General features: G+C 44.1%; 3 protein-coding genes across 3 annotated transcripts; 2 read left to right on the top strand and 1 right to left on the bottom strand.

Moving 5' to 3' along the window:
• Nucleotides 1–929: 929 nt before the first annotated feature.
• cd59b (CD59 molecule (CD59 blood group) b) lies at nt 930–3,899 on the top strand (the record flags this gene model as incomplete). The annotated part of the gene is made up of 3 exons (XM_080848056.1): nt 930–987; nt 1,839–1,943; nt 3,703–3,899. 3 exons carry the CDS (start codon nt 930–932, stop codon nt 3,897–3,899), a joined length of 360 nt encoding a protein of 119 aa, XP_080704182.1.
• A 1,953-nt stretch (nt 3,900–5,852) lies between these two features.
• On the bottom strand, nt 5,853–12,351 carry kcnj11l (potassium inwardly rectifying channel subfamily J member 11, like). Its single transcript, XM_080846907.1, has 6 exons — nt 12,331–12,351; nt 10,531–10,715; nt 8,994–9,230; nt 8,463–8,732; nt 7,126–7,333; nt 5,853–6,796 (listed from the first exon to the last, which is right to left on the bottom strand). Exons 2-6 carry the CDS (start codon nt 10,687–10,689, stop codon nt 6,363–6,365), a joined length of 1,308 nt encoding a protein of 435 aa, XP_080703033.1. The 5' UTR covers nt 10,690–10,715; nt 12,331–12,351; the 3' UTR covers nt 5,853–6,362.
• A 179-nt stretch (nt 12,352–12,530) lies between these two features.
• Nucleotides 12,531–14,099, top strand: bet1l (Bet1 golgi vesicular membrane trafficking protein-like). The gene is made up of 4 exons (XM_080848115.1): nt 12,531–12,668; nt 12,939–13,024; nt 13,157–13,213; nt 13,349–14,099. The coding sequence occupies exons 1-4, from the start codon at nt 12,647–12,649 to the stop codon at nt 13,514–13,516; spliced, it is 333 nt and encodes a 110-aa protein (XP_080704241.1). The 5' UTR covers nt 12,531–12,646; the 3' UTR covers nt 13,517–14,099.
• The last annotated feature ends 240 nt before the right edge of the window (nt 14,100–14,339 follow it).

Raw genomic sequence — 14,339 nt, 5'->3', positions numbered from 1 at the left:
TGTGTGTGTGTGTGTGTGTGTGTGTGTGTGTGTGTGAGTGTGTGTATGTAAGTTTGTTTGTCTTGAGTACAGAGTGCGTGTGTGTGTGTGATGACTGATGCACAGAGTGCTTATTGTGACTCCCAGCTGTGATGGGAGAAAAGACGGCTGCATAATCAGTGTTTTTCTCACTGTGACTGGCGCCCCCAAATATCCAGCTCACACACACACTTCCCGAGGGCCCTGGGCCAGCCCCTCCCCCCCAGCTCTGACTCGGACTGGTCCTGTGGGGGAGATGCAGACCAGAGCTGATCAGAGTGAAAATGCCTTTATTAGGCCAGAGGTCATGTGTGAAGCACATTTATACAGTCTCACCAAGCCATCTGCACCACGGGTCCATGTGAGGTGAGTAGCTGCACAGTGGTTCCACAGTGACCTCTTAACGGCTTCCTGTGGAACCAGATCTGCTGTGACCTCATAACCACTTCCTGTGGACCCAGTCACGTAGTGTTTTTTCACCTGCAGTGACTTCATAGCGTTTTTCGTGGGACCCAGACCCGTAGTGGTTCAGTATATGCAGTAGGTGCCTAGTGGTTTCAGGACCCAGGTCCGTAGTGGTTCTGTACCTGCAGTAGATGCCTAGTGGTTTCAGGACCCACGTCCGTAGTTGTTTTGCAGGGGGCCAGATGAGTGTGAGGAGGAGGAGGGGTTTGTGGTGACAGAGAGTCTTTGTGCTTGTGACTGGCTGCAGTCTTTAATGGGCCCATTCAGGGGTTGTGCTGTCTACATGACGGAGCTCCTCTACCAAGAGATTTGGGGTAAGGATTTTATTCCCAAATGATTATTTAATAATCTTATAATCGTCTAATAATCTAATAATGCAGACCAGGAAGCTGTTACTGATGCACTGATAGCCATGCTGGTTGTGTATGTCCAGTCTAGAAAACACCATGAAGATGAGCTCGTCTGCAGTGGTGTTTCTGCTCTGCTCCATCACTCTCTCTTTAGGTGGGTCCTCTTCATGCAGTTACCGTGTCCTCACAGAGATATACTCTTCCATTTCATACTGTTACGGAGATATACTCGTCCATTTCATACTGTTACAGAGATATACTAGTCCATTTCATACTGTTACGGAGATATACTCGTCCATTTCATACTGTTACGGAGATATACTCGTCCATTTCATACTGTTACAGAGATATACTCGTCCTTTTCATACTGTTACGGAGATATACTCGTCCATTTCATACTGTTATGGAGATATACTCGTCCATTTCATACTGTTACACAGATATTCTAGTCCTTTTCATACTGTTATGGAGATATACTCGTCCATTTCATACTGTTAAAGAGATATATTCGTCCATTTCATACTCTAACAGAGATATACTAGTCCTTTTCATACTGTTGCAGAGATATACTCGTCCATTTCATACTGTTAAAGAGATATACTCGTCCATTTCATACTGTTAAAGAGATATACTCGTCCATTTCATACTCTAACAGAGATATACTCGTCCTTTTCATTCTGTTACAGAGATATACTCGTCCTTTTCATTCTGTTACCCGTGTCCTCACGGAGAATTACTTTTTTCAGAAATCTTGTAATGTGTGTATGTTATGGAGTTGTTATAATGAGTGAGGGTTATGTGTGTGTTGTCTGACTGAGTGTGTGTATGTGTGTGATAATGTTGTATTGTAATGTTTGTGTGTTATGGTGTTGTATTATAATGTATTGTGTGACTGTGTGTGTGTGTGTGTGTGGGGGGGGTGTGTGTATGTATAATTTAGGTGTGTTATGGTGTTGTACTATAATTTAGGCGTGTTATGGTGTTGTCCACGTGTGTGTTCTGTAGGCTCAGCATTGCGTTGCTACCGCTGTCATGGCTACAGCCCTGTGAACTGCCAGGCCGTACAGGAATGCAGCTTCGAGGACTCCTGCCTGTCCCTGAGTGAAAAAGGTGAGGCGTGCCCTGCTCATCGACAAACACACACACACACACACACGTGTCCCGCTCTCTGACACACACACACACACACACACACACACACACCTGTCCCTGAGTGAAAAAGGTGAGGCCTGTCCCACTCTCTGACACACACACACACACACACACACACACACACACACACACACACACACACACAGACCTGTTGTGGAAATGTACAGTCCAAAGTCTAAACGTCATCTTTAACAGAGGACACAAGAGTACAGCAGCAGAATGACTCTTTTTTCATAAGATGACATAACTTGTTTTCACATAAAAGTATTAAGACATTGGGTGTAACATCTATTAGCACGTGTATGTTGTTAAATGTATCCTTTAGTAACCTCCAAGTAATAATTAATTGTTTGCTTTTCGACGCCGAGAGCCTTTTCGACAGCTCTCACAATTAACTAAGACGGCACTTTGTCACTAACATTTAGTACAGACTAGTTCGGAAATCTTGGCACTCCTTTTAGCTCCACCCTTTTTGAGTCTCTGTCACCATACAACAAGGGAGCCCTCTTAGCCCCCACTATTGTATTCTTTTCCCTTGAAGGAAAAGGTGAACACTTACCGCGTCACACGGCCGTCCGACCACTGCCGCTCATCAATAGTCTCACCTCCTCTAGAGGCGACCCTGTCAAAGTGACAGCACGGTTCCTGGCCGGCGAACGAGGCAAGGTGGCCCCGAACTCGGGGGTAGCTCAACCCATCGAAAAAACGCAGACGCGGATTTGTGGTGTTAATAAAAACCTTTTAAATGTATTGTCAATCAAAAAGCTCTGCTGCTCCAAAAAGCAAACAGGCTCTAAGGCTCACAAACAAAAAGCTCTCGAACACACAGCGTCTCCCCTTTTTATCCCCAGTCTACTTCCTCCCAAGTCACAGCCCTCTCCAGTCACAACCCTCTCCTTTTTTGGTAATACATTCTAAACTTTGTTAGACTTGCTCAGTACCTTTTTTCTCTATGTCATACTTTAACAAACACGTGTTCATTATCTGCACCAACAGCATGTGTTCGACAGCATGTGTGACCTGACCACACATTTCCTGACACTCAGGGCCCCAAATGACACTTCCCTTTTTTGTCTTCCTTGCACATTTCTAAAGACACTCAAAATTATAACAGCACTTAAACACATACATTGTTCTACATAAGGTATTCACTTGAAAACCTCTTTTCAACAGTATGTAAGCATAGTTCACTATTAAAGCAGTTTTTCAGCAAGCATAGATTATATAGGTTTGTTAAACATGACTCAAGCAATTTCAGTAAGCATGCATTTGTTAAATGATAATCAGTATATGGATCAATCTTGTGGCTGGCGTGTTCACATTTCTACGATTCATTCAACAATGTGCGGAGGTGTCACGGGACCTTCCAGAGACAAAAAGGAAAACTAAAAAGAAAACAGAAGCAAACTGGACACACATGGTCCAAACCCTCACCCTTGGTCCATTGTTTTAAAGCACAACCCTTCACTGATGTCCGTCACACAGATGCCTGTACCTGCTGTGACCTTTTTTTTTTTTTTTAAGATTTATTTTTGGGCTTTTTATGCCTTTAATTGATAGTACAGTTAAGAGTGGGAGAAGAGGTGGGGAGTGGACAGGAGAAATTACATCAGGCCGGATTCGAACCTGTGTTCGCAATGAGCGTCAAGCCCAAATGTAGTCGGGGCTACTGCTTGCGCCACAGTGCCCCCCTTACCTGCTGTGTTCTTGTGTTCAGGTGGCAAAACCATTCGCCAGTGTATCAGGTACACAGACTGTGACAACCTCCGGCTGACGCAGATGTTCCCCTCGGTCGACGGCTTCACCTACAGGTGCTGCAGCAGTAGCCTGTGCAACAGCGGTTCTCTGGCGACCCGGAGCCGACCCGTCCTGCTGCTGGGGGCGCTGGTTCTGTTCTGGTGGTGGATTCTGTGAGCCTGGATGGAACCCTCTTGAGTTTGGACTGGTGCCGTACTCAATTCAAGCACCAGTACCACAGAGACAACTATGGATGGGCTGTCAATTTAGTTCTTGTTTTATAGCAGAGGCAACTATGTGATGTTATCTTACTTTACTCATGAATGGAAATCTCACATTATAGTGTTAATCATATACATTTTGTATCAATATTGAAGATATTTGTAGTTTTTGTTACAGGTATATGAACTGATTTATCCGTGGGTCTCTAAATATTAATAATGCCAATAAATCCCATTAAATTGAATAACTGATTTATTTCAATCCATTTAGCTTTTCCTGTCGTGACCGCACCCGCCAAACATGTTTGTTTAAGATGGTTTGGTTTTGTAACTAACAGAATTAAAATATTTGTAAAAATAATTGTCTGGTGATCTTGTACTGGTACTCTGGCATACGGGTTTAAAATGACTATACCATCATCCATTAACATGTTGATGGTCATACGGGTTTAAAAAGACTATGCTATCATCCATTAACATGTTGATGGTCATACGGGTTTAAAAAGACTATGCTTTCATCCATTGACATGTTGATGGTCATACGGGTTTAAAAAGACTATGCCATCATCCATGGACATGTTGATGGTCATACGGGTTTAAAAGGACTATGCTATCATCCATTGACATGTTGATGGTCATACGGGTTTAAAAGGACTATGCTATCATCCATGGACATGTTGATGGTCATACGGGTTTAAAAAGACTATGCTATCATCCATTGACATGTTGATGGTCATACGGGTTTAAAAAGACTATGCTATCATCCATTGACATGTTGATGGTCATACGGGTTTAAAAAGACTATGCTATCATCCATTGACATGTTGATGGTCATACGGGTTTAAAAAGACTATGCTATCATCCATTGACATGTTGATGGTCATACGGGTTTAAAAAGACTATGCTATCATCCATGGACATGTTGATGGTCATACGGGTTTAAAAAGACTATGCTATCATCCATTGACATGTTGATGGTCATACGGGTTTAAAAGGGCTATGCTATCATCCATTGACATGTTGATGGTCATACGGGTTTAAAAAGACTATGCTATCATCCATTGACATGTTGATGGTCATACGGGTTTAAAAGGACTATGCTATCATCCATTGACATGTTGATGGTCATACGGGTTTAAAAAGACTATGCTATCATCCATTGACATGTTGATGGTCATACGGGTTTAAAAGGGCTATGCTATCATCCATTGACATGTTGATGGTCATACGGGTTTAAAAAGACTATGCTATCATCCATTGACATGTTGATGGTCATTCGGGTTTAAAAGGACTATGCTATCATCCATTGACATGTTGATGGTCATACGGGTTTAAAAGGGCTATGCTATCATCCATTGACATGTTGATGGTCATACGGGTTTAAAAGGACTATGCTATCATCCATTGACATGTTGATGGTCATACGGGTTTAAAAGGACTATGCTATCATCCATTGACATGTTGATGGTCATACGGGTTTAAAAAGACTATGCTATCATCCATTGACATGTTGATGGTCATACGGGTTTAAAAGGGCTATGCTATCATCCATTGACATGTTGATGGTCATACGGGTTTAAAAGGACTATGCTATCATCCATTGACATGTTGATGGTCATACGGGTTTAAAAGGACTATGCTATCATCCATTGACATGTTGATGGTCATACGGGTTTAAAAAGACTATGCTATCATCCATTGACATGTTGATGGTCATACGGGTTTAAAAAGACTATGCTATCATCCATTGACATGTTGATGGTAGTAAAATACATGGTATAGGCCACAGCTACACCTACCAGCCTTTGTATAAATAACATAATGATTTCAAGATAAGGAATGTAACATTTATTTATCCAAATAAATAAACAATAAATAAATACATACATAAATAAAAAAAAGTGCATAAACAAACATAATCTTCAGTACAACGGGAAAATCTTTTTTGGAGACACAGGAAATCTGTTCCTATTGGTCCCTTGGACATACAGTAGAGAGGGGCTGGTCACCTGACACACAGGCCAGCATGTTCGAACCGGTCCAACATATTCTAACCGGTTCGGTGGATGGAATGCCCAACATATTCTAACAGGTCTGTTGGGTGGAATGATTTAAACAGATGAGGACAGGTGAGGGTCTCTGAGGAACATCTGTGGAATGTGGTTGTCATGGGAACATCTTTGGAACGGGGTTGAAATTGGAATTTCTTTTTTGTCTTAGAGGGTTTGGCCCAGTAACCATAGAAACATAGTCAAAACAACAACAACAAACATGAACATGACTACACATAAATAAACACATAAATAAACAGATGACAAATATGATCAAAATAATGTTATTAGCACATAAACGTTTAGGTTTGACTGGTATCTGTTGCGCGTGTTTAGAAATGAATCTCCTCTTTGGATGTGACAGGGTGTCAGTCACTCATCTCCTCGATGGACTCCTCCATGATCTCCCTCCCGATCTCCTCCAGCTTTACCGCCTTCTTCAGGCCGCCCTTCTTGTCCTCCTCCTTGTCTGCCTGCGCGTACCAGGGTCTGGAGGCCGCAGCGCCGTCACAGGTGGTCCTCCCCCCGCGCCGGTACCCTCCCCTGCCCGCGCGCACCAGCCCCCATCCCTGCGGCTGGCCCTCCGCGGGCCCCTTCTCCTGCACCCCCCGTGTGTGGTCCAGCTCCTTGGCGCTGAGGGCAGGCATGCGCACGGGCACGGTGTTGCCGAACTTGGAGTAGTCGACGGAGTAGCGCCCGTCCTCCTCCGTCATGATGGAGACGAAGCGCCGGCCCCACAGGATCTCCTCCGGCGTGTAGGAGGTGCGCGCCTGCATCGTGATGCCCGTCGTCTCCACCACACCTGGAGGAACACGTGCATACATAAATATTTTATATACTGACACAGACACAGACACAGGCACAGGCAGAGGCAGAGGCACACTCACACTCACACTCACACTCACACTCACACTCACACTCACACTCACACAGACACAGACACAGACACAGACACAGACACAGACACACAGAAACAGAGACACACACACACACACACACACACACACACACACACACACTACAACATGCAGCACAACCCATAGGCCTCTGACCATTGTCTGATGCAGAGAAAGAGTACAGTGTGTGTGTGTGTGTGTGTGTGTGTGCAGAGTCTAGAGTCTAGAGTCTGACCCTCGAGGATGACGACGATCTCCAGGTCCTCGGTGGCCAGGGACTGGGCGGAGATCTCGTAGAGGGGGCTGCTGCGCTCGATGGTGTGGCTGACGATGAGGGGAGACACCAGGAAGATGCCATTGCTCCGCAGGGGGTTCTCCACCTGGATGTCCAGCTGACACACCGGAATCACCTCCCCCTCCGCAGTCACCGTGCGACGGATTACCTGATCGTCACACACACACGCACAAACACACATTTTATATACTTTATTTCCTTCCAGATAAACAGGCCTCCTATATTTGCTGATATAGAGCAGTACTTTGCCCACTGTTTGGCTTTTGATTTATATAGCCCCCCCAATGCAAAGTCCATGTACCGCCAGCCTGTAAACCTGACCAATGCAGCCAAAAACTAGAACAATAAACTGACATGTCTCCAAGGTTCTCAATAGCAGTAATCAGAAAATGATAGTTTAGGTCTTTTAGCACAGTATGATTCTTCCGAAATCAGATCGAAGGCACATGAAATTTCAAACCTTTTAGTCTTTCTGAGAAATAGTGAAGATGTTATTAGTAAAGGTGTGTTTGCAATTTCAAAGAAGGTGACTGCAGAAGATTTAAACCAGGCAGAAGAATTGCTACCGGCAGGAGTATGTATGCATCTACTCGTCCTCTGTGCGTGGGATCTGTGCAGCTAACATGTCTACAAGTCTGTCTTGTCTGGCAATATACAGCCCTTTATACAAAACAATATACAGCCCTTTAAGAGAGCTACAGCAGTTCTTACAGGCTACTGACTCCAAATGTTGAGGAGGGTCATGCAGCATACAGAGGGGTAAATGATTGGAGGGAAACCACAGTGCTAAGTTGAATTTAGTTGGGAGAACCTGCAGGCAAACTTTTACACAGATGGTAAGGATCTCCTCACTGATGGATGTGATATGGTGCGGTCAGTGAAGGCCAGCTTTGCCATCTTTCTCTGGAGTTATAAGCTGGACCATTAGTGCATGTTTAGAGCTCTCTCTCTCTATGAATGCAATGGATGAATTCTGAGGTTAAAAAAAAGCAGCATTATGAGGGCCTGTCACCTGCCGCTGGATGGATTCTGAGGTAAAAAAGCAGCATTATGAGGGCCTGTCACCTGCCGCTGGATGGATTCTGAGGTAAAAAAGCAGCATTATGAGGGCCTGTCACCTGCCGCTGGATGGATTCTGAGGTAAAAAAGCAGCATTATGAGGGCCTGTCACCTGCAGCTGGATGGATTCTGAGGTAAAAAAGCAGCATTATGAGGGCCTGTCACCTGCAGCTGGATGGATTCTGAGGTAAAAAAGCAGCATTATGAGGGCCTGTCACCTGCAGCTGGATGGTGGCTGAGATGATCATGCTCTTCCTGAGGTCGCCCACGCGGAACATGAAGGTGGGACGGCCGTTGCGCGGGGCGATGACGGCGTTGCGAGAGAAGATGAGCGTCTCTGCGCGCCGGTTGGCCTGTGCCGTCTTCATGAAGACGCACCCAAGCATCACAGCGTTGACGATCAGCCCCAGAATGTTCTGGATGATCAGCACCATGATGGCCAGGGGACACTCCTCCGTCACCATACGCCCACCAAAACCAATGGTCACCTGGGAAAGGCATACAATGGTCACCTGGGAAACGCTTCCAATGGTCACCTGGGAAATGCATACAATGGTCACCTAGGAAATGCTTCCAATGGTCACCTGGGAAATGCATACAATGGTCACCTAGGAAACGCTTCCAATGGTCACCTGGGAAACGCATGCAACACTACTCACCCAAATCAGCCCAAACTCATATCAGCATTTACATGTCTGGACATTTCACCCTTGCTTTCCCCAAAGCACACTGGTCTGCGAGAGGCTCACCTGCACTTCAATGGAGAAGAGGAAGGCGGAGGTGAAGGAGTGGATGGCGGTCACACAGGGCACGTGTCCGATCCCGTCAGGGTCGCGGGGCTCCAGGTCGCCGTGGGCGAAGGCGAGCAGCCACCACGCCATGGCGAAGAGCATCCAGGAGCACAGGAAGGCCGAGGTGAAGATGAGCAGCGAGTGCTGCCACTTCAGGTCCACCATGGTGGTGAAGACATCCTGCAGAAACCTCCCCTGAGAGGACACACAGACACGCAGCCAATCAGACTCCGGGACAGACTCCAGGACAGACACACAGCCAATCAGACTCCAGGACAGACTCCAGGACAGACACACAGCCAATCAGACTCGAGGACAGACTCCAGGACAGACACACAGCCAATCAGACTCCAGGACAGACACACAGCCAGTCAGCCAATCAGACTCCGGGACAGACTCCAGGACAGACACACAGCCAGTCAGCCAATCAGACTCCATGACAGACTCCAGGACAGACACACAGCCAATCAGACTCCAGCACAGACACACAGACACGCAGCCAATCAGACTCCGGGACAGACTCCAGGACAGACACACAGCCAATCAGACTCCAGGGCAGACACACATCCAGTCAGACTCAAGGACAGCCACACAGCCAATCAGACTCCAGAACAGACACATGCCCAGTCAGACTCTAGGACGTAAGGGATTTACTGAGGGCGCCCAAGAAGTTTCCAGCTGTGGGGACGTGTCAGTGACAGGATATGGAAATGAAACCCTGATGCTGTCTTCAGGAAGGGACAGAGAGGACTCTACAGTAGGTCATATTTAATGAGGGCAGCATGATGTTGCATACTGTCTGTGCTAAGGACTGGTCTGCTCTGGAGCTCCTGGAGTTGGTTGTTGCAGGAAGGATACAAGACAACATAATGGACAACACTTCTCATCCCTATAACCATAGGGTTAGAGCTACTGGACAGACAGACAGCAAAGTGCTTTTAGTCAGAGGCTCTGTCGGCTCTGGTGTAATAATGGCCACTACAAGAGGTCATTCATATATAATGACTCTCCTCTGTGCTGGGGGAGGAGACTAATCCCCTGAGTGCCAATGCAACAACATTCTACATATATTCCGCACTGTATTCAATGTATTTGACCTAGCAGTACAGTAGTTGTGTATAGCTATATATATATATATATATATATATATATATATATATATATATATATATATATATATATATATATTCAATTCAATTCAATTCAATTCAAAGAACTTAGGAACTTCGGATGTGGAGGAGCAGCAGGGTGTGTCCATACCCGACAATACATACAATAAACAAACACACACACACACACACACGCACATACAGACACACACAAACACACACACACACACACACACACACACACACACACACACACACACACACACACACACACACACACACACACACACACACACACACACACATATATATGAACACAAATGCGTCACTATTCGCTGAAAACAGACATAAATGTTTTCTACTAGACAAAACAAACCATCACAGACCTGCTCCCTGATGTTCTTGTGGGCCACGTTACACGAGCCGCTCTTGGTGATGAAGCGAGCGCGCTGGGACTTGGAGCGGAGGCGGCTGGGGTGAGTGGCATCCTCGGCCAGCCGGGTCAGGAGGAACCCGTCCGGTAAAATGCCTTTCCGGGCCAACATCCTGCAGGTCCGGCCTCCTCAAGCCTCTGTGAGCAGGACGGAGAACAACTCTGATCATGCCTGCCAACATCAGGCCTGTGTGGGTGTGGCCACACTGCAAAAATGCTTTTCTAACCTAGTGTTATTACTCTTATATTGAGATGAAAAAATCTAGTTGGTCTTGTTTCTAGCTAAATTGTACTTACCTAGTGCTCTTTGGTAAGGTTATTTTTGCCTATTTCAAGCAAATATTACTTATTTCAAGAAATCTTAACAAGCAAATTTGGCTGCCAGTGCGTTAAGCAAATTTGGCTTAAAACAAGCAAATTTGGCTGCCAGTGCGTTAAGCAAATTTGGCTTGTTAAGATTTCTTAAAATAAGTAATATTTGCTTGAAATAGGCCAAAATAACCTTACCAAAGAGCACTAGGTAAGTACAATTTAGCTAGAAACAAGACCAACTAGATTTTTTCATCTCAATATAAGAGTAATAACACTAGGTTAGAAAAGCATTTTTGCAGTGCAGAAGAGATAGCTGCAGCTCTCTGGTGTGATACAGTGCTGAAGCTCCAACCCTATACCTGAGTGCTCTCTGGATTGACACAGTGCTGAAGCTCCACTCTTAGCCTGAGTGTTCTTTAAATCTGTTTCTCATCTTTAGATTTGATTCTGATCTGATGCTGTTTTACTTGCACACCCGAGATTAAGTGGTAGTCACTCTCATTCCTCCCTGGGCATCAGAACCCAGTCCACTGATTACTGTACTCCTCGATAGCACTTCTTTAAAAGGTACTACTTTATTTGTGCACTTGATAATTGGGAGGCAACCCAAATCTACTGTGTGCATAACTGCAACTTAGAAAATCACATGGGAAGCTGAATTAATTCGGATGATGACTATAAGGAAGTGTGGTAATGACAAGCACTTCAGAGGAACAGATAAATACAGTCATACATATAGAATGATAATAGTTTTTTTTATAAGAATGTGTGAGAGAACCTATTTGATTACATACGACACCCAAAATGCAATCTAGGCCTCTTTTGAGCCTCGCTCCTGAGACCTGGCATGCATTTGAGAGGTCAACCAGAAGACATATGAACTGACGTCACCCCTTTGGACAGATCCCATAAATAACATTGAAATCACACAGTTTCATGATAAAGCATTATACAAACGTCCAAGAATAATGGCAACAAGACAGGTCTACAAATAAACTACAAACTATTTGATACTTGTACTACTACTGACAATTGCGCTATGGTTTAACGTAGCTATTCATTCAAAAGAGCTACTTCCACTATGACTACGAAAGCCAGCAGCAGAAACAGCTCCAAAGCCAGACCATCAGCTAACATTAGCATCAACTAACTACTTCAACTAACATAAGCCAACCAAAGTCTACATCGAATTTATCTATACATAAATAATGAAATCATTCCACCCGTCAGTGCAGCCCTGTAAATTCGTCATGGCAGGCTGTCCGCTTCCAATCTTTAGCTTTTCAGTTTTCATCCTGTAAATCTGCGTAGAGCACCTAACGTTAGCTGTCATATCCTAGGCATCATATGCTAGCTAGCTACATGCATGTATTTGATATTATATTTGAAAAGCGAAACACACACAAAACACACATGCATAAAAATATGAATGGTAACTTACTAATCACAACACATTCACGCATACGTTGGCCAGTTAACATTAGCGCAAGAGGGATTAGCGATGGGTGGATAAACATATCCCATAGTGCATTGCCTTTATTCTTCTTCTTTGGTAACGTTACTTTTTCAACTTTGAAGAAAACTATGTCCTTAATAGAATAAGGCACTACATTTCAATACACTATAGCATTTACAAATATTGTATTGTGCCACGGGTTGTCAGGAATAAATATCAAAAGGCGAGGACACTCTAACCTATATTACAGCATTTACGTAACCACTCCTGGACTAGTTGGCTTCGTGGAACGTCAGGAAAGATGGCTGAGCCTTGGAACCGAGGTAGTGACACGTAGTATTTTGAATAAGTTTGAGATCCAACGCTTATATTTGTCATCTATTCAGGGATGTTACGTATACCTACCCTAACAAGTAAAAACCTAGCGTTTTAGGAAGAGCGTGTTTGTTTTTGGAAGGATTCCTCGGAAGCTAACCTGCTAACGTTTGATTGCTATCCTGCCTTGTTTTGTTTTTTTAGTGTAAAGAGCCCAAACAAACTGTCTCAGGATTGACAGCCTCTTCGTGTGAATCTAATTAATTTTCTCACTCTAGGACATGGTGGCGTGGATGATATGTTGGATGCAGAGAATAAGCTTCTGGCGGAAAACTTGGCGTCCAAAGTATCCAGACTAAAATCGGTAGGCTGCCTAGATGAGACAGTTTACCCAATGATTCTACAGCGCTGCACAGTAATCTTTGGTTTTGCCTAAACTGACAGGTTAATGTGTAACATTCATTTAAGCTAATGATTCACATGTCTTTTCTCATAGCTTGCTTACGATATTGACAAAGACGCGGAAGAGCAAAACGCCTACCTGGATGGCATGGTTGGTGTTTTAGATAGTGTTTTTACCCAAATGTAACTGTAAATAAATTGACATCATAGTAAGCAGTTGGTACCAACACTTTTTAAAGCTTTGAGAATGATGCCGTTGTAATGGCTTTTATTTCCCCATCTCAAGGACTCCAATTTCATGAGTGCCACTGGTCTGTTGACAGGCAGTGTGAAGAGATTCTCTGGTATGGTGCGGTCCGGCAGAGACAACCGCAGGATCCTGTGTTATATGTCTGTGGGGCTGGTACTGGTTTTCTTCCTCCTGTACTACCTGGTGACCAGGATCCAGAACTGATCACTTCACCCTTCAGTGTGGGGAGGCTGACATGTATCTCAGTTTTATGAGATGTAGCCTTCATTTCAGTGGGTACTCTGTTGTTTACATTCCTATGGGTTTAATGCTATTACCGATGTCCAAAGGGATAGCTGACGTGTCTGTGTGTGTATGTAATGTATGACAGGCAGCATGGATAATCAGAGATATCCAGTATTCCCTGTTCAAGGTCTCACAGTTATGACCTTTAGTCACGCAGAGATGTTTGCCTTGGGCCACTGCAACAGTATGTCTGCTATTAAAGCTACTTAAACTGTTATTCAAACCTTTGAAATCGTATCAATTGCAGACATTTTAGATTTTATTTAGACATTATTTTGATGTCATATGTGATGGGTTGGGTTCTTAATGGAAATATTTGGTAATGATGGTAATGTGGTAATATGGGTTCCTTGGGTTACAAATCTTTCTTAATTATGAGATCATATTATGTGTGGTCCTCAGATTCCCCCAAACATTCGAACTACCAAAAATGTTTATTTATTTGTTACACAAACAGTAAAGATGGGTTTTATTTTTAATAAATAATATTCAATGAAATGTATGAAGTTTAAAAACTTGTCTTTGTTCTGCAGCATTGCTTTTAAATCCTGACATACATAGCTTTATGTTTTTATAAATGTGAAATATGTTTATTTAAATACTGAGAATGTATTTTCCAAAGCAAAGAAGTGGTTGATTGCTCACATGCCGAGACGTCACTGATTGGCTCTGTGCAGAGCGTCATCTCGTGTCACGTCGTTTTCTTTCGGTAATTTCCGTTTTGCCTCCTTCCTGTCAGTTC

Source organism: Sprattus sprattus (assembly GCF_963457725.1).
Source record: "Sprattus sprattus genome assembly, chromosome: 11".
Taxonomy (NCBI): Eukaryota; Metazoa; Chordata; class Actinopteri; order Clupeiformes; family Clupeidae; genus Sprattus; species Sprattus sprattus.
This window is presented reverse-complemented; position numbering and strand designations above follow the sequence as displayed.

Coding starts and splice junctions, on each gene's coding strand:
- kcnj11l (XM_080846907.1), bottom strand. CDS start 10,689: ATGTTGGCCCGGAAAGGCATTTTACCGGACGGGTTCCTCCTGACCCGG. Junction 8,733..8,993: donor TCTTCTCCATTGAAGTGCAG/GTGAGCCTCTCG, acceptor TGCCTTTCCCAG/GTGACCATTGGTTTTGGTGG. Junction 7,334..8,462: donor CAGCCACCATCCAGCTGCAG/GTGACAGGCCCT, acceptor TGTGACGATCAG/GTAATCCGTCGCACGGTGAC.
- bet1l (XM_080848115.1), top strand. CDS start 12,647: ATGGCTGAGCCTTGGAACCGAG. Junction 12,669..12,938: donor GGCTGAGCCTTGGAACCGAG/GTAGTGACACGT, acceptor TTCTCACTCTAG/GACATGGTGGCGTGGATGAT. Junction 13,214..13,348: donor ACGCCTACCTGGATGGCATG/GTTGGTGTTTTA, acceptor CCCCATCTCAAG/GACTCCAATTTCATGAGTGC.